Genomic DNA, 21,308 nt, shown 5'->3' with positions numbered 1-21,308 from the left:
GCTTTGAGCTGTTAACACAAATGTATAGACTTATTGTGAAAGTAATGCAGTCAGAAGGTTAATTCATCTTTTGGGACTTCGCATCGTGATCACTTCCTAGCAAATCGCACTGTTCCTCGAAAGACATATTTAAGATATTATGGAAAGTTTCCAACAAGGGGAGCCCCCTTGATATTTTTCATCTCAAGAATTTCTTAGGCAGAATTTGCATAATTAATACTGTGAGGATTGAGCTGTCAAAAGAGATTATCCAAATGCTCTTGGATGGGTAGTCGAATTGGGGGATAAATCTTTTTTTTTCCTTTATATAGAATCTAATCAATCTCTTACAGATCATGAGAACCTTGTGATTTGATATAATTTTATTTTTTTTATCCGGTAAATATTTTCATTATTAACAAGGCCAAAAAAGGCCATATACAAGAGGTATACCTACCAGTAAAGGACCTACACAAAGATATGGTTCTATACAAAAGACGCCCAATCCTCTATACAACCCGTAACTACATGGGTGCAAAAAAAAAACAAATAAGGGATCGGAGACTACTGTTAGGGTTTTGTCCTGATTTTCTTACCATAACTTAAGATTTATTTTTCCTTAAAAAAAAGACAAAACATTACCATAAATGTTTTTACTTTTCTTGAAAGGAAAATATAATATTCTTTTATATTTGGTTTAATCTCTCCTTTTAGGACTCTTTTTCTAGTAAGAAAAGGTTTTAGGACTCTATAAATATAGGTTTGTTTCTTCTAACACAAAACAAAACAAAAAAAAAAATTCACAATGTAGTCGTTTAAGAGTCTTGTTTATGAGGAGATTTATTCTTTCTAAAGTTTCAATGTTTTTCTTTATATTAGTTTTGATATTATAATATTTTGATTTTTAGTATAAGTTTTTGTTATCTGATTTATCAACTATATGATTTGCAAATTGTAATCTTCCGCATGACGCTCTAATCATCCTTCAGAACCCAACAACTACTCCTCGCCAAAAACTCGATTAATGTCGTAGGAACAACATTCTATGCCCTGCACTTTCTCCTGCTTCTTCCAGATTTCCAGTAAAACAACAAATCTCACAATTCTTGGAATTGCCCATGACATTACAAACCAGCTGAACATGTCCCACCACAGTCTCGTGGCCTAGCTACAATGTAGCAGAAGATGATTTACGTCTTTGCCTGCCTCCTTGCATAAGTAATACCAGCTGATGCAAATAACTTTTGTTTTCCTAAGGTTCTTCGACGTCAAGATCACCCCTCTAGCAGCTAACAAAGTGAAATAGCACATCTTCCTCGGAACCTTGGGAATCCAAATAAACTTAACAGGAAAACCCTCCTCAACTCTCAATAAAAGCTTCTAATAGATGGCTTGACAGAAAAAACACCATCATTTCCCAACTTTCATCTCGTCGAATCGGGCCTGTCAACTGCCTCGCAATGCTGATGCAGTAACAGTAACATCTTTTCAAACTCATTCACCTCCCAATCCTGGTGAGCTCTCCTGAACCTCAAATCCTAAAACACTACTTCCCCATGTGTCCCCGGGGACATCTGTTGGACTACCGCTCCCCGCTAAAAACTTTCCCGACAGTCACTCAAGCACTTTCACACAACAAGAAAACAAAGTGTATCGTATCTCATTCCATCCGAATAGGTTTCAAAGCAATCAGTACAGCGCAACAGAGGAGCCCATTCAGTATCGTCTTTGTTTGTGAATATTAATGTGTCCTATCTTCATGTTAGATTATTCCCATTGATTGTGATCAAACTGCGTTCCGAGTGTCTTTATAGAGAAGAGAGAAATCTTCCCCTAAGATAGTCAGGGATAAACCGCTCTACAGAACAGGGGACAGGAAGGGAAGTAAAAAACCCCGATAAGATTAAGCAATCAGCCGTTGTCACTGACCGGGACACAGATCGGATGGTGGAGTACTATTCTACCACAACGAGACAGGCATCATCGAATCGAAGGCCAAATAGAAAGCATTCCCCCAGTTGAGAGGCTCCATTTGACAAGATATCCCATAAAAGCTTGGAAACTCATCTTTAAGCCACATGTCTCCCACTTTTCTTACCCGAGTCTGGGCTCTATTATACATGTCCTCCATTGTCTTAATGTAAGCCCCCAAGACACCTTTAGCCTCCCGACATCTACATAGGACTTCCCTTGGGACCATATGTAAGTCCCTCTTCCATTCCTAAACTTCTCCTCCCTCTAGTTATCTCACAAGATGAATGGCTTCTGAGTAAGTTGGTAATATGTGAAGGGATTAAATTGAACACACATCTGTTTGTAACAGAGAAAGACTTCCCCGAAAAGTTAGCGTAAGATAGCTTGCATTATACTAGGCACTCTTTCTTTTTCAATGTTTTTCCCTATTTTTCTAACAGAAAATACAATCACTTTTTGTTCTTAAATAACCTTCTAAAAATACTTGGCATTTCTCTCATGATTTTTCAAAAGCAAAAGTTGGTCAAGAAGAAAATAAGTTAGATTACTCAAAAAATATTATATCATTTGTCATGCATGTATGGTATGTTCCACATAAAGTCAGAAATGGCCTACAAATCCTGCCTTTACACGTCAAGATGAGATGATTAAAAGGGCAAGATAAGGTAAGGCCTTATAAGAGAAGCTAATATAATCTAGAACTGTTGGCTTTATGTAACAGATTGAAATATTTGAATGGATCCTCTAAGCAACAAATCAACGTTCATGGATGACTCATTCATGATCCACAACCACTACTTAACTTTAATGTCATATATAAATATTACGACATTCCTCTCTTATCATACATTATAGTCAGGAATAGCAATTTACAGACTCATGCACCTCTTCAAGTACAGTAGTACAAACTCTTGCCTGATGAAAATATTTATACCAAAAAAAACATATGAGCTATTTGTCGTGAATAACTTCTTCCACATATTTCAGCCTATTACAGATCTCTAAGTAAATACTATGCAAAATAATAACGAGTACTTCTAAATTATTGTAGGTGTATGACGCGAAACAAAAGGTTGTGTTTCCTGCAGAGAGTATTATTGTTATAAACTCCAAGTCCGAACGGGTGACAAATCCATATTATTACTATGCGGGAGATTGTTGCAGAAGTTTATTGTGGATATCTACATTAAAATAGAAACAACTAGACTTGAATATTATAGATTTGAGCAATCAAATTATAGAAGGGAGATACTCCAAGGTATTGTTGATAGTGTCACGTCCGGCGAGTGCAGAGGAGACAAGGTAGCACAAAGGGTATTACTTCCAGGATCATTCATTGGAGGCCCTAGAGATATGCGACGATGCTATATGAATGTTATGGCATTGGTTCAACACTTTGGAAGACCAGATCTATTCAAAACCATGACATGTAACCTAGAATGGACTGAGATTCAAGAAGAACTGGGTGCAGGACAACTCGCTCAAGACCGGCCTGATTTGATTAACAAAGTGTTTAGAGCGAAATTGCAAGACTTGAAAGACCAAATTTTCAAAAAAGAAATATTCGATCCAATTGCTGCACATTTTTTGTGGTAGAATTCCAGAAGAGTGGCTTGCCACATATACATCTACTTCTAATATTTAAAGAAGGTAATAAGATACGATCAGCAGATGAGTATGACAGATATATTAGTGCAGAAATCCCTGATAATGCAACACATTCACAATTGTATGCATTAGTTACCAAACATATGATGCATGGACCTTGCGGGGAAAAACATAAGACAAGCCCATGCATGAAAGATGGGCAATGTAAGTTTCACTACCCCCGAACATTCAACAACAATACAATACAAGGAAAGGATGGATATCTGATTTACAGAAGAAGAAATGATGGGAGAACAAGTGAGGTCAGTGAAATGAAGATGAATAACCAATGGGTTGTACCTTATAATCCCTATTTGTTGATGAGATATAATCAAGAGTGGCTCAAACCCGTTGGTGGCCTAAGGCCAAAATCAAATAGAGGCCTTAAAAAAAATTAAAAAATTATAAATATTTTTATTTTAAATCTATTTTTCTAGCTTTTTGAGATGCAAAGTTGTTAATAATTTTGTGTAGTCAATCTCTTCTAATAGTTCTTTTTCAATCGATAATATAGCCAAACCACTTAATCTTTCTTGAGACATTGTCAATCTTAAATAAGATTTTATTATTTTTAATTTTGAAAAACTTATTTCTGCTGAGACGACTGTTACATATTATGATGTGAGAAATCTATGGGACACATATTATGATGATTTTTCAGAAGACTTTCATAGGAGCCATTCCAACACAACGGAGGCACAACTCCAATGTACCTTGAAAAGCATTAATTATTACTTGGAAAGTATGGGACAAAGTGTGGATAAATATGATATCCCTCGAATCAAACAACAATCACATCAAACTAACCCAATCGAAAGTAGAGAAATAATCGATGAAATGTCTGTAAACGTTCCAGCCGAAGATGTTGATGCGCAATCACAATTGAATCAACAACAAGCACAAGCTTTCAACACAATTCTGGAAAGGGTCAACTCAGAAACACCAGGGTTATTCTTTGTAGATGGACCTGGGGAACCGAGAAAACTTTCCTATATCGGGCACTACTGGCTAAGGTGAGAACGAAAGGTATGATAGCATTGGCAACACCTACCAGTGGTGTAGCAGCAACAATATTACTTGGAGGTCGTACAACACACTCAAGATTTGGCATATCCTAACAAGCAAATGAGACGACAATGACAAATATGTCAAAACAAGGTGGAGGTGCACAACTAATTAGACAAGCTAAATTAATAACATGGGACGAAGCACTCATGGCTAAGCGACACACCATTGAAACTGTCGATAGAAGCTTCCGTGATATAATGGATATGGACATACATTTTGGAGGTAAAATCATGGTATTTGGAGGTGACTTCCGGCAAGTTTTGCTTGTGGTACCAAAATCTACAAGAGCAAAGACGGTAGATGTAAGTTTGGTGAGGTCGTATTTGTGGCCTTTAATGGAAAAGATACAACTTTCAACTAATATGCGAGCAAGAACAGATCAAAGTTTCAGTGACTACTTGCTTCATATTGGAAATGGAGAAGAAAGAACGATAAAGGATAATTTAATAGCACTTCCAAAACAAATGACTCTCCAACAAAGCGGGGATATTAACCCTGAAGAATCATTGGTTCGAGAAATATTTCTGGCACTCGAACAAAATTACAGGTCTGCAGAGTACATAACAGAGCGGGCAATCTTAGCAAGTAGAAATGAATTTGTAGATAAACTAAATGCAATGATGATTGAGAAATTTCCGGGAGAAACAAAAACATATATCAGTTTTGACTCAGCCGAAGATGATACCAACAACTACTATCAAAAAGAATATCTCAACACTTTGACACCAAATGGACTCCCGCCACATAGGTACATTATCAAATCCATCACAACTTTAACAATTGTCTTATTATGTTACTTGATAGAGCAAAAGAAAAGTAATCAACTACACGATTACAAATACAAAACAATTGATAAATTTATTTTTCCTATACATTAGGTTAGTTTTGTAAGAAAATGCACCGATCATGCTATTGAGAAATTTAGACCCCTCAAATGGTTTATGTAATGGGACACGATTGATTTGTAGAGGTTTTGACAAGAATGTCATACATGACAAAATAACAACGGGCCAATATGCCACAAACCAAGTCTTTATTCCTAGAATACAACTATCACCACTAGAGAATGAGGGATATCCTTTCAAATTTATTCGAAAATAATTTCGTCCAATACGTCTATGTTTTGCAATGACGATAAATAAAGCACAAGGTCAAACAATACCGAATGTTGGCTTGTACCTACCACAATATGTTTTCTCACATGGACAACTATGTGTGGCACTATCCAGAGGAATATCTATGGCGACAACTAAAGTATTGGTCATAAATGAAGAACCAGATGGGCACACAGGGACATACACAAGGAATATTGTTTACAAGGAAGTATTGGGTGAGATTTGATTACTACAAAGATATGAAGCTAATGAAACTTCAATTGGATGTATTTGTAGGACACCAGACAGCTGCCGAATAAGACATTACTGTCCTTTATATTAATGAATTTTTATAGACAATACAGTACAATGCTTACAGAATAGTTAAATGGAATTGTCATTAAATTCACGCTTCAAAATAATGAATTAGGTTGGTATTATGAGTATTACAAGTGAAGACCTCTAAAAAAGGGGTGACACGGATGAAAGCCAAAAAACAAACAAAACACGGGAGTGGGTGGAACAAGTAAAAAGTCAGCTCATTCCCACTTCCGAAAGGATAGTCCCGCGAGCGACTAAAACACGACACCTCCGGCTGATGCCCTACGATCAACCCCAAAGCTAATTGTGCCAGATATAGTACCAAGACATTTCCATGTGTGTATCAAACTAAAGACAGAGGCATGCAACGCACATACGGTAAATCTAATATATATATATATATATATATATATATACTAGTAAAGAAAGCTCGGGCGCTGCCCGAGTCCAACATTAATAAAGTTATATTGTTATTCTCTCCGTCCCATATTAGATGAGAATCTTACTAAAAATATTTTTTTCATATTATTTGAGCACTTATTAAATTAGGATAGAATTAATTAATTCTTTTCCATTTTACCCCTACAATTAATATGAGCATTCCTATATTGTATGTGTATTTTTTGTAACTCATTTCAATGTGCATTGATATAAACAAAGGGCAAAATGGTGAAGTCTTCCAATTTATTAATGATTTCTTAATCACCGTGTAAAGTTGGAAGTGCCCATCTAATATGGGACGGAGGGAGTATAGTTTATGTATTGTTATAAAATTAGTAAAGATTGTTATAATATATTTTGCTCATAAGTGAGCTAATATAGAAACTTATTTGTCATTTGTCTTTTTAATTTCAATTTTAAATAGCAAATAAATGTAGCGATAAGATTGAGGGTAGAAATGAAGCATATCTTTGTAAATTTAAGTAAAAATAAACAGAGTAGAAGTAACATTAGGGTTATGGATAGGACGATTCATTCGGTTATTTTTTTAAAAATTATATCATTCAATTTTTCGGCTATTTTATAATGTTTAACCAAAATAAAAATTTTAAAATCATCCCAATCCTAATTCATGTGACACAAGCAGTACAAAAATTAGTCTTTTTTTTGTTGTCTTGTAGATATTTGAAGTTATTATTTATTGTAAATTATTGTACTTTTTATTAAAGTTTTTAATAACATATGTTACTTTTTATGTTTGAGAGTTAAACCAACTTTTTTTTATATGTCTTTTAATTTTATATGTGTTTTGTCCTTTTCCATTTTCAAAAACCAATACTCTCTCCATTTTATTTTATATATCATTTCTTTTTATAAATATATTGGTTATTCCCTCTTCTTATTGAAACACATGTTGATTTGTGGTGAATAGTTATTCCCTCTTCTTATATAGTAATATATATATATATATATTATCAGGATATTTTACTTTCGGTGCAAATAGAAAGTTAGGTGTAAAAATTAATTTTACAAGCTGTCCACTATTAATAAATTATTATACAATTCATGCACTGCAGCCTATGTCCATAATTCATATTCATAATTACAAAAGAAAGAAGCACGTTTTTCAAATGTTTTACTTCTTTTTGATGTATTACTTTGTTTTATTTTACTTATTTTTTATATTATAAATAATTTTTTGTTATTTTACTTTTCTATTTTAATAAATTAAAATAGTTTTATTACTTTTCCTTATACTACCCTTAATAATTTTTAAAAGGGTGTCAAGTCAACATGAATCAAATAATATGAAATGATGAAAAGAGCATTAATCACTTACTTCTCAACATTTCCACCAAACCACAGTCTCCTACTCTCCTTTAAATGTAGTGTGCCAATATTGATCAGTCTAATAATTAATAGGGTAGAAAGGTATTTTTAAAAAATTCGTATTCAGTATTTGTAATTTATATTAAGATAAATAAATAAATAATATGGTTTTACACATAATTTTTTTAATGTTTAACCATAATCCGTTGTGCACCATGTGTAAATACTCATTTTGTTCTTCTTTATTATTTTGGTGGTGGTGTGTGAGAATTAGTAAAATTTTGTTAGTCCAATTAGGGATGGCAAATGGAGTGCACTATGATAAAAATAATTTCAAACAGTAATTAATAAACATTAATAAAGCATGTTGATTTTTTTAAGACAAATAACTAAATAATATTGTTTTACACATTTTATTTTTTTTAATATTTAACCACTGCACTATGTGCAAATACTCGGTTTATTTTTGGTGGTGGTGTGTGTATGTGAGAATTAGTAAAATTTTGTTAGTCGAATTAGGGATTGCAAACGAGGCGCACTAAGATAAAAATAATATTTAGCAGTAATTAATAATACATAATAAAGTTTGTTAAAATATTTATGGGTATTTGTTTATTGTCATTAGATCTAATGTCGCTATAGGCTTTACAAAGAATGTTAATTGTCTCTTAAAAAACATATTTAGTAGCAATTAAATTATTTCCATTAATTAATTATCGCTAATGATCATTTTTTATGTAGTGCGGAGCAAGCTGTAAAGATTGAGTATAAGTTGAAGGACGATATTTTATTAATGTAAGACAGAAAGTTGTTAAATAGAATTATAGTGGAAAGACTCCTAAACGATTGAAGTAATGAAACCTAACTAGACAATAACTGCTGAAAATATTAATTCATTGTCCTAAATAAACAGGGATAGGGATTGCTGAAACTTAATACGACTAAATAACTAACTTGACTTGTGATGTTCCAATGCGCCACCTCAAGTTAGGCAATGGGTTACTAAGCCTAACTTGAATAGATTATTCTCAAATGCAGGTTTAGGCAGTGCCTTGGTGAGAGTGTCAGCTATTTGATTGGCACCATGAACTGTAGAGAATAGCAGAAGAAAAGTATATTCGGAAAACCTTCTGCTAGCCCAAGATCGTTAACTAAAATCGGAAGATTCAACTAAAGAAGATGGAGCTAGATGGGAGAAGGAATTTTTTGGATAAAAAGAACTTTGTTATAGAAGAAGACTATTTGATTTGAGTTGTTCTTGGGTTTCTTTGGGTTGATTACAAATGACTATGGCCACCCCTGTTTATACTAGTATAGGGATGCTTCTAGAAATTATTCTAGAAAGATCTACAAGAAAAAACTAGATGACCTTATCTTCTAACTATCTAACAAGAATCTAAATTATTCTATACTTTACTATAAATATCTAATTCTCTAGAATATCTACACAACTCTTAGATATATCACTCTACATAACTCTAGAGAATTCTACTAAATATCTAGAATTATTTGTACCTCCAAAAAATCATCTTTATTTTTCACATGAACATGAACAACACAAACCCGTATGATACCAACATGGTGGCGAACAAAGTGAAAGTTCACGGCAGCATGCTTCAGACAACTATGGAGGACAAGATTCTTGCTCAGGAATGTGGCTCCAAGATTGTCACAATATATTGTGTGTAACTGATGTACTAGAAATTGCAACTCAATATTGAGATTCAACCTTAAAAAAAACCCTCTAAATAAATTGTGGGTATAATAGGTAAACAATATTGTCTTTTATTGATTTGTCAAAAATGACAAGTAAAAAGGGACAAGTGAAAAGCCAAAATTGGACAAGTAAAAAGGGACAGAGGAAGGATCAAGTAGTATATTTAGTATATATTAGAAGTAAGTGTATAATATCATGAAAGTATCCTATTATATTAAGTTGTACATTTAGTATATATTATAGGTATATATATATATACTGTAAGTATTCTACTATAATAGATAATATATAGCGTGTATATATATATATATATATATATATATATATATATATATATATATATATATATATATAATATTGTGTGTGATTTTAGTTATATTATAAGTATATATATATAAATTATAAAATGTAATCAATCTATTGTCTAAAATAGTTATAATTATTACAAAATTAAATAGATAATAACACACTATATTGATAATTAACTCAAACTTTTGAATTAATAAATGGTGATTAAAAAAATTGTCTGACCCGAATCGTTAGCCCGGAGGGTCAAAATCTGGACCCGACCCATTAGGCCCGGCAGAATTGCCTAACAGGTCACATATTGGTTTTTTTTTTTTTTTTTCTGTTGGAATTACTATTGAGACCAATACCTACGCGGCCCGTTAGTGGGGAACCCGATATGATATATCGGAAAGGTATATGCTAGCTTGGCCCGGCCCATTTAACAGGCTTAAGAAAATGAGCAACTTCCACATATAACAAACACAAAAATTATATTTGTATGCTATAGCTATAGTTTAATAATTGCGCTCTATAGCAAACATAAATATGTATATTTCGCTATACATATACAAAAAAAAGCAGATGTATAATTTCGCTATACATATACAAAAGAAAGCAGTTGTATAATCTGTTTTGGTATACATATACAAAAGATCAATTATATAATTTGTGTTTGTATAAAGCGAGAAAGAGAGAAAGACAAAAGAAAATTGGGTAGGGGAAGATCGTATTTGTATAATCATAAGTGTATAGGACGAAAATATATGCATTTGTATTTGTATATACAATTTTCTCTCGCTTTATGCAAACACAAACACAATGTATACATTTGTGTTTGTATAAAGTGATAGAGGCGAGTGAGCGAGCGAGATCTGGGAGAGTGGCGAGCGAGATCTGGGAGAGGGGAGAGAGGGGAATGAAAAAATATGTATATATACAATTTTCTCTCGCTTTATACAAATACAAACACATTTTATACATTTGCGTTTTTGTATAAATTGAGAGAGGCGAGTGAGCGAGCGAGATCTGGGAGAGTGGTGAGCGAGATCTAGGAGAGGGGAGAGAGGGGAACGGAAATATATGTATATATACAATTTTCTCTCGCTTTATACAAACACAAATGCATTTTATACATTTGCATTTGTATAAAAAGCAAGAGAGGCGAGGGAGAGAATGAGAGTGGCGAGCGAGATTCACCAGGAGAGAGACGAAATAACAACAGTTTGTTATGGGGTACAATTAAATCAAACTATATTTATATCATTTAATTTGAATTAATAGTTTGCTATTATATACAATTTTCGCTAAGAAGAGCAAATTATGATTGGGGCTTGAAAATTTGTTCAACTACAAATATAGGAATCAAAGGATTTAAGTCGAAAATCATATAATTAATTAAATAACTCATTTTGTAATTCGTGGGCTATAATTCCTTGAAATTAAAATAAACTAAGAGAAACACAATTAATAAACCTCAAATTTGATAGATGCTTGAAATAAACTAATTAGCATTCCATTATAAATTACATGCATGGAATTGAAACAATTACTACTTACTTAACGGAACCCATAAAAGCTAGAATAGTTTGTATAGTTGTGAGTATGAAGAGTATGATGCCTGCCACAGTTGAAGCTCTTGCCCAAGACTTATTAAAATAATTGTGCATCACATTTGCCCTCATTCTGTTCCATGGTTTTTCACAATGTTCAACTGCTTTTTTGAATTCTTCTTTGTAATAGAAGACGGAATACTTAGTGATCCCTTTTATGATTTTATTGAATAGGCTAGCCATTTCTTTGTCATCTGTTGTCCAGTTCACTATGATTCCTTTTTGGCGAAGAAAAAATATTACATCTTTGTCTGAGCCGATAAGACGATCCATGAAAGTTGCATAATCACTGAAATATGTATCTTGTACATCAGATGATTGTTGCTCATAAGCAATGAGATTTTGCAGGAGGGTTTCTGTTGCACCTTCGACTCGTAAACAAGGAATTGTCATCAATCCATTCTTGAACTTTATATCCATTAAACTTGCCATATCTCTGGACATTGAAAAGCTAACTCCAGCTTCTGAAAGTTCTATTGCATTTGGCATGACCATAGAATACATTATGTCATCGTTTGACTCTTTTTTGGGATTCCTATGACATGAAAATATGTGTACTAGATGAAGTAAATGTTTGATATTTTCAACATTATTACATTTTGTCTCTCTATAGGGTTCATGTACCTGCATGTTAGCAAAACACATGAACAACTTATTCACCAATATTAGCAATGACGATTCATCAACTTGCTTTGTCATGTGATGAAGGTGGTCGAGGATAAAGAAAGGAAGTTGGTTATCTAGTAACATCAAATCTCAAAATATGTAGCTTGCACGATTAGCATTCATGATAATCCTATCTTCTCCTTCTGGACACAATTTACTACGCTCTCGAATAAACTCAACCACAAAATAACCATCAATCAACAACATTTGGCAAAATTCACTATTGTCTTCTATAGAGTCTTGTATGTCGTCGTAACAATTTAGTGCTTTCTCCTTCAGAGTCATCAATTCACTGATGTATTTTTTTACATCAAGCCCCTCTCTTCGTTGAAGAAACCGTTTTAGGTATGACACTTTGTACTTTTCCATTGGATCAAGTTGAGGATTTTTCTTATGGTAAGGACCAATAGAGACCATCTTTGGTGTATAAGCATCTGAATTTAATTCACGTAACATCTTGTTTACTTTGAATATGGTACGCGATTCAATAGGTGAAATGCTTAAATTCTTAAACATTTCATCAATCCTTTCTTCTATTTCCTCTACGTCGATTAAATGATGTTGTTTCATCATTTCTATCTGTAACGGAAAAGAGTTGAAGAAATTTTAAAATGTTTATTAGAAGAATTATGCAATAAGCAAGCAATTACATATTCTTTTAATACGATCAACTTTACAATATAAATAAGATACATCTCTCGTTAAAAAAAGTAATGTATATATACGTCTACTTCTTTTTGTTAATAGACTGAATTAAAAAAAAATCTAAATTTGATTTTTTTTAATTTCAAAACAAAATGTGACTTTAAAACTTACCTCACCATTACTCATCTTTATTCAATTGAAAAAGCAGTGGAATTTAATTATCTGTTGAGGTAATCTCAGTAGAGTGTGTCATCCCCCTTTCTTCTAATACTCTAATAGTCTAATTCCTACAAAAAGAACCATTCTTTTTAGTAATCTCATGTTAATTACTTTATGAAAAGAACTCACTATGTCTTGTCAAATATATGTTAGAAAAGAAATTAATTTGATCTATTAAAAATAAAAAGATCAGGAAGTAAATACACTTGCTGATTTAATGAAAAACACATACACTCTCCTTTTTAATTTATTTATCTTATTTTCTTTTTTGAGAAAATTACGCGAAATAGCAAACATCTAGAGTATATTATGTAAACAACAGAAACAGAAGCAATTGTATTTTTTTCATATTTCCCATTCACTTTTCCCTTTACACTAGAAAATATTATGTAAATCATGTCATTGATCAACTTGAGGTATAGCCAAAGAGTAAAGAGTAATTGTTTAGCGTAGAACAAGAGTAATTGATTTATGTATAATCGGTTCGATTTATCAATTTTTTATTTTTAAATATAATAAATCAATAAGATATTTTTTATCGATTTTGGTCCTTAACGGTTTGGTTAAAATAAAATGTTTATAAAACAAATATATGACTTCTCCAATAATGTGACATAATAAGACAATAATGTAACTTTACAGAACCCTCATAAAATAGAAACAATAATAACTAACATGAAAAGAACTATACTAGTGCAACACAAAGAAAAATTAAAAAGAAGAGAGTTCTTACTTTATGTTTTGATGTTTTGATAATGTGAAATTGTGAACTTAAAATCATTGTAAAGTGTGAATTGAAAGCTAAAGAGCAAATGCATTAACCAATAAGATAATGAGATTAATATTTGATATTTATGTATGGGTAAAGTGATAAATTACTAATATCTTATTGGGTTATCGATTTACCCAATAATTCAATATTAGGAAACTAAAATCAAAGTGATAGCTCGATAATTTTTTGTTACAAAAATTATTAAAAACCTGTTAACCCAATAACTCAATAGCGTTTTACAACTCAATTTATCAATCGATTCGATTTTCGTACAACCCTATTTTATCCAACTTGAGGTATAAAATAATATTATTAATTGATAGTGTTTAGCATAAAACGAGAAAATGCAGAAAATTACCTCTTTGGTTTGGCTGTTTCTTCTAGTAGTTGTATGTCTATTCAACTCTGGCTTTTTGTGAATTTTTCATTGCTATGAAGTACCTATTATATAGAAGAAGAAAAAAGAGAAGAAATACAGATAATTGAAGATAATATCGGGATACATGTAGGATATGGTACAATGTTACGGTTCGATCGATTATTTTACAAAATTTATATCATATTAATTTTTAATTATTTTATTTTACCTAATCAAAATTAGATTTTTCGAAATTGTCTCATCATCTTGCATTCCCTTTGATATCGATCGGTTCATTTAATATTTTTTTTGTTAAAAATTATGGTAGCAAGGTGTGAATGACACAAATTAGGATAGCAGATTAGTAGGTAGGAGTGCGTTCATACTAGTAGGTAGAAGTGCATTGTCTTGTTGTCCTTACAAGTAGTCGTGGGACTATTTTTATAGTTTCTTGTTTCTCGATTTCTGTTGCTATCTATGATTTTGTGTAGTTCAATTATATTATTTTATTGTAGTATTGTTCTGTTATACTATTTATTATTTTGTTATTATCTATTGTCTCTTATACTTTTTTTACGTCTTTTTCTAGAATTTTTTTTGTTTTAGGCTGAAGGTCTATCAGAAATAACATGATCTCTACCTCAACTCTAAAATAGAGACAAAATTCTTTGTACATTTTATCCATTCAAATCCTACTTTGTGAGAATACACTCAATATATTATTCATTGTTATTGTTGTTATTATTATGTAAGAGTAAGAACTAGAAGATAGAATACGATATTAAGCATATATACTTTAGTAGGATTTTGATAAAAACTCTCTAGAGGCTTTAATAGTTTAAAAAGTGACGAGTCAAGGGAATAAGAAAGACAACAAGAGTAGAGACTCATTCTACTATTTTACAGTATTATAAAATAGAGTTAAACAAAGACAATTAATCTTATATTATACATCAGTGAAAATCTATTAATCAAGATGGGACTCAAGAATTGAGTCTACTAAAATTAATTAAGTATCCAATAAAAGAAATTTAAATCATATAAAAAAATGTCTAATATCTTGTAACTTACTACTCAAATCGATGAAATATCTTATAACTCAAAGTGCTACAACTAATTTAATTTCAAAAGGAGTAGCTTTGAAAAGAAAGTTCAAATATAAATTAAGAGTTCCGAGCCAAAAGGGTAAAAAAAATTGTCAAAAATTCCAAAAGGGCACATCAATTTTATTTTTTTAACCAAAAGGGCAAAATCGCTCCTGACGGAGCGATTTTCTTCTGACAAAATTGACGTCATTACTTCGTTAAAAACATAAAAATCGCTACCGCGACAGCGATTTTGTCAAAAAAAAATTAACATCGCTACCCCTGTAGCATTTTTCTAAAAAAAAAAAATTAAAATTGAAATCGCTGCTATAGCAGCGATTTCATTCAAATTTTGCATTTTAAATATATTGCTGCCTTGAAGTGTTTTGTACTGCCATTTGCTTAAATGATTAATAGTGATTGCACATCCTTGGTTTCAGCTTAATTTCCTTAATATTATTCTATTGATTTTGGAATTTAGTGAAATCGCTGTCCGGTAAGTGATTATTTAATTTTTAAAAAATTTTTTTTAAAGAAAATTGTTGCTATAGCAGCTATTTCAATTTTTTAAAAAATAAACAAAATTGACAAAATCGCTGCCACAGCAGCGATTTTAAAGAACAAAGAATTTTTTTTGGACGAAATCGCTGCTGAGGCAGCGATTTTACGCGGAGTAACGGCATCACTTTTGTCAGAAGGAAATCGCTCCATCAGGACCGATTTTGCCCTTTTGGTTAAAAAAAAATTGATGTGCCATTTTAAAATTTTTGACAATTTTTTTTGCCCTTTTAACTCTAAACTCTATAAATTAATTATCTATCAACTTGTAGTCATTTCATCGATCTTAATCGATCCGAGTTTGAAAATTAATATTTCATTATTCTCAAATTTAATATATAAAATATGTTTTACACATAAATTTATTCGATATGTGCTTAACTTTTGCAGCCTTCCAACTTAAAATGTTATTGGCCGACGATTGACAAAATAAATTGACAGATCCCATTGACTCAAGTCAATGACTATATATTTATTCCAAATATTTTACTTTTGAGTACTAAATAAAATAAGTTGGGTTAAAAATAAATATTGCAAAGTAGGGTAGTTGAGTAGATACTTTAATATCACAACAAAAGTACAAGATGATTTTATTTCACTGTCTCCTTTTGAGTAAATTAATTGTATAATACATAACTGTCAAAAACATGAGTAGAAAAAGGACGATCAATAACATTTTAGTTATTTTATCAAAACCAACACACCACTTCGTCATATACGATTAACAACATTACACGGAACTTATCTTTTCTTTTAATCACAAATATGGAACTTTGTTCACATTAGTTCAATAATCTCCTTGCTAAATTAAGTTTCACGTGATTTATCGTTCATCATCATTTATGGGTTAATTGAGATACTAATTGTGTGTCACTCACATAAACTTAGTATTTATGATTATCATAGTATACTAATATTATTTTTTTTGTGTGTTTATGCGAAAAATGTGTTCTTCAAAATTTTATGTCCGAAAAAATAATATTTGTCATTTATCCGGTCTAAACATTCTTCTCGTTGATGTCAGTTTTTAGCCAAGATATTCGCGAATAATTAAAGTAAATTAGGAACTATGTGAAAAATTATGTATTAATATATTAAAATAGATATCTATTTTTAGTATAGTAGATTAATAAAAATATATGAAGGGACTAATTTTTTTCCGTTTTCCCTTTAAAATTAATTGTCTTTGAAAGTAAATATTTAATCTTAATTTTATCGAAACAGTTAAAGGTAAATTAGTAAAAGAAAAAATATTTTCATTCAGAATTCCTTAAATAACATGAAAAAAATATAACGATTAATTAGTGTAGCTTCAGCAAGTTAGAATTATAAGTGGTCAACCAAATATCAATTACTGCATGCCTATGTCCAGAACATAGTTACAAAAGAAAGAAGCTAAACACGTTTTTAAATGCTTATGTCTTCTTTGATTCTTCTTTTCGTTTTATATTTTGTATTATTTTACTTGATCTGTATATATATTAAAAATAAAGTATTTGTTTTATTTATTTATTTTAACAAATTAAAAGTGTTTTATTACTTTTTCTAATTCTCTTCTTAATAATCTTAAAGAGAGAATGTCAAATCATTCCCACCAAACTCTTTAAATGCATTGTTCGTACTAATCTATGTGCAAAATACTCATTTTGTTCTTTTTTTTTTTGGTGGAGTGGGTCGTAAGAATTAATATTTTCTTCGCAAAAAGAACGTTTATCCTACCATAATAAAAAACAAGTTAACTGTAATAAAAAAAATTAATGAAAAGATTTATAACCACACAAATATTTAAAAATTATTTTAGACCACAAATTTTAAAAATCTTTCCTTTTTATTAAATATAGTGTCAAAATAACCGATGTCGCATAAAATAAAATGAAGAAAGTAAAATTTTGTTAGTCGAATGGAAGTGTTCATGGAGAAGATATAGAGTCAATTTTATTTATATATTCAATTTATTATAAAAGATAACTAATTGAAAATGTAGCGGCCAATCCACTAGTGATATTATATATTTGGAATGTATGACTTTAAAATGCATTACTGGGGTGTCAATATGGACTGTTTATCCTAAATTGGGGTGTCACACATACCTATGGACTCGGCGTCCTCGCTGAGGTTTGCCACACCGCAATGGATTTGCCTAGACTCAATATTGAGATTTGCTCCGTCTTATCAGAATTTGTCTAAACTTAGTTGAACTTTGTCCCACATCGACAAAACTGACACAAGAGTCGTTTTGATATCATTTGCAATGTCCCAACCCATAGGTGATATTGTCCGCTCTGGACCTAAATTACCCGCATGGCTTTAAAATGCATCAATAGGGTGTAAGACATGCTTACTTATATACCCAACCAGGGACGGAGCCACCTTGTACTAAGGGGGTTCATCTAAACCCCCTTCGGCGGAAAACTATATTATTTATACATGGTTAAAATAATTTTGTATGTATATATAGTAGATGTCAAACCCCCTTCGACTACTTCGTGTGTCTATTTCTGTAGAGTTTGAACCCCCTCGTTGAAAATCCTGGCTCTGCCACTGTACCCAACATCTCTTTTGTATTTTTGGGTGATATGAGACATCTTATCTTAAATAGAAGTGTCAAAAAATAATTAAAGACAAAGTAAATTTTAAATTCATGATATATATGCATCGTAATATGTTGGTTATACCATATATCGACCAAATTTATAATGGGAAATTAATATAAAATAGCAAACTATTAATTCAAATTAAATGCTATAACCACAGTTTGATTTAATTGTAACCCGTAGCAAACAGTTGTCATTCGCCTCTCTCCCTAAGTTTCTCGCTCGCCAGTCTCTCCCTAGCCTCTCTCGCTTTTATACAAACACAAATGTATAAAATGTGTTTATGTTGTATAAAGCGAGAGAAAACTGTATATACAAATACGAATACATATATTTTCGTCCTATACACTTATAATTATACAAATACAGATCTTCCCCTGCCCAGTTCTCTTTTGCATTTCTCTCTTTCTCGCTTTATACACACATAAATTATACAAATTGCAATGTATCATTTGTGTTGTATAAAGCGAGAGAGAGAAAGATTTGATATACAAATGTTTTATTTCGATTCAATTGTATACAAATTCAATTTTTTTTGCAGATATACAATACACATAAAATTAAATTGAGAGGCTACCAGCGATTTATACAAATGAAAGGCTACCGGCGATTTATACAAACGAGAGGCTACCATCGGTTCATGACCCCCCCAAAAGTGTAGTTTAAACTTTAATTTGCGAGAGTTTCTTATAACAATAGATTAATTTTAAATTTTAATTTTTTTCTACAATTATTCAGATTGCGTTAAACATATATATTCACACATATAAATAATCTTCCTAAGTACCCCAAATAACATAAAACAATTTCCAATAAAAATATCTATAACACGAAAATTCATACGAAATTCGTTTGATAACTCATAAAAAGTACAACTTTAATGCAACTTCATCAAAATTAAAAAGGTTCACATAGATAAATATGAAGGAAAAAATGTAAGTGTTTGACGGATGATTCTTCAAATGTGATATAGGCTCACTCTCGATCCACATCGTTAGGCTGAAATGAAAGAATGCAAATATTAGAAGAAAATTATACTCTAACAGCTAAATACTTCAAATTTGAAAGTAATGTCTTAATATTCTATTGCAAGAAGTCATAATAGTTATTATCAATTACTAAATTACTCTAGACACCCCAAAAAAATTAGAGAAGGTGTAAGGGTGGATATGAAAGATAAGCAAAATACGGAAGGTAAAAAATATATATAAACAAGAATTGATATTTGGACAATGAAGATGAAAATTATTGGTATCTCTCTTTTTTTCAATATTCAGCCAATTAATAAAAAGAAAATCTAAAACACTCAAGTTTACCAAAGAATAAGGCCTTCTTGTAAAATTTGCCTATACAAAACAGTACTCCTTAAAAATCAAACGAAATTGTACATGAGGACTGCATTACCAATTCAAGAAATAAATGCAATATTGAGAACCCAAATTTTATGGCTTACTAAAATACATAAAATAAATAAAATTAAGAGAAAGTAAATAACCTTAAAAGGAGTAGTGACATGCGAAATTTTATTCACCCAGATAGATATATATTCCTGCAAAAATACATAACACACAAGAAGATACAATCAATAAGTAATATTCTCAAATAGAAATAGAAATAGAATTAGAGTTGCATATTCTTATTTTTAAAGAGTATGGATCTAATAATAAATCACTCAAAATTCAACAAAAAGGAATAGACTGAAAATAGAATGAGATTGTGGGTTTCTTTATGGAATTAATGGGGCACGACGGTTACGTATGGAAAAGAAAGGAATGGAGGCCACTAAAATTGAAAGAGGAATTTGTGGAAAATGAATTAAAAAATAGGGGACATTTGCTGCCTATTTTTTCGTACAATAAATATGAAAAAACAATATCTGAAAAAATTAAGTATTTATCAACAATAAAAATAAATTTAGCAGCTATAAAATGTATTGTTATCAATTTATTTTTACACTATAAATTTATTATAGTACCCACAAAATATGGCACAAGATTAAAGTGTCTAAAAATTGCTAAAACTCATGAGGCAAATTTCTCTTATATATATATATATAAATTCAATCAAATTGATGTTAGTTTTGACGTTAATGTAAACTTGAGAAAAATAATAAGATTGAATATTTTGAAAAGGAGATATAATGCTTGGACTTCCATATTTATTGTAAGAATTACATTTATACAATGTTTTAATTAAGATGTGTTATTTGATTCAATTAAAAAAAACAAGATTGATAAACGTATAGTAGGGGTTTCTTATGACTAATATTAGTAAACCGCCATAATTTGACAATTTTTTAGTAGTGAAGGCTAAAGTGTAATTGTCGCTAGTAATTGTCTTTATTAAAATAATATATTTAGTAAAAATAAAGCTATTACCAATAATTAATTATCGGTAAAGATCGTAATATAAAAGTCAAGTGGACATTAATAGCGCAAGTATGTGTTGAAGCAACCATTTCTTGAATTAATGACAATAAAATAAGAGAGTTTAATTGATAAAAAAGAAGTGATAATCATCGGACATGAAACAACGTGTACTACTTGAAGTAAATGTTTCTTATCACGTCTTTCAATATCAAATAGAATGGAATTCATCAGAAATGAATCACCGGTTACTGACATATATCCAAAGTTCACAACATGGCTAAACAAAGTATTCGCCAGTTTTTCCAATGGTAATTCATAATCTTTCCTCGTCATTAAATGAAGCTGCTCGAGGATAAAAAATGGAAGTTGGTTTTTTAGTAACAACAAGTCTCGGAGTATATGATTATATTTGTAATCAATAAAATTGATAATTTTTTCTTCTCCTTCTGGATATATTTCAGAACACTCTCGAATAAACTCAACCACAAAACAACCATCAAGCTAAGCATTAACATTTTTGCAAAATTCATGACTATCATCAGCATCAAGGTCTTTTATATCGTCATAACACATT

General features: G+C 31.0%; 3 protein-coding genes across 3 annotated transcripts in view; 1 reads left to right on the top strand and 2 right to left on the bottom strand.

Annotated features, from left to right (window-relative positions):
- LOC125818750 (putative UPF0481 protein At3g02645) overlaps window positions 1-21,308 on the bottom strand; it is a 145,993-nt gene that overhangs the window by 29,796 nt on the left and 94,889 nt on the right. The gene's annotated exons all lie outside the window — the stretch shown is intronic.
- Window positions 4,737-6,009, top strand: LOC125819142 (uncharacterized). The gene is made up of 2 exons (XM_049498656.1): window positions 4,737-5,416; window positions 5,898-6,009. The coding sequence occupies exons 1-2, from the start codon at window positions 4,737-4,739 to the stop codon at window positions 6,007-6,009; spliced, it is 792 nt and encodes a 263-aa protein (XP_049354613.1).
- On the bottom strand, window positions 11,412-12,965 carry LOC125819141 (UPF0481 protein At3g47200-like). The gene is made up of 3 exons (XM_049498655.1): window positions 12,951-12,965; window positions 12,243-12,713; window positions 11,412-12,092 (listed from the first exon to the last, which is right to left on the bottom strand). The coding sequence occupies exons 1-3, from the start codon at window positions 12,963-12,965 to the stop codon at window positions 11,412-11,414; spliced, it is 1,167 nt and encodes a 388-aa protein (XP_049354612.1).

This window comes from Solanum verrucosum, unplaced genomic scaffold (assembly GCF_900185275.1).
Source record: "Solanum verrucosum unplaced genomic scaffold, falcon-dt-bn FXZP01000252.1, whole genome shotgun sequence".
NCBI classification, from domain to species: domain Eukaryota; kingdom Viridiplantae; phylum Streptophyta; class Magnoliopsida; order Solanales; family Solanaceae; genus Solanum; species Solanum verrucosum.
Note: the sequence above shows the minus strand (reverse complement) of the source record. Positions and strands in the feature narration are given on the sequence as shown.

Bases quoted from the DNA above. Each gene is read 5' to 3' on its own strand.
- LOC125819142 (XM_049498656.1), top strand. From the start codon at position 4,737: ATGACAAATATGTCAAAACAAGGTGGAGGTGCACAACTAATTAGACAA. The intron at 5,417-5,897 runs GTACATTATCAA...GGCACTATCCAG, and splicing joins AATGGACTCCCGCCACATAG to AGGAATATCTATGGCGACAA.
- LOC125819141 (XM_049498655.1), bottom strand. The intron at 12,093-12,242 runs GCAAGCTACATA...GCTAACATGCAG, and splicing joins TTATCATGAATGCTAATCGT to GTACATGAACCCTATAGAGA.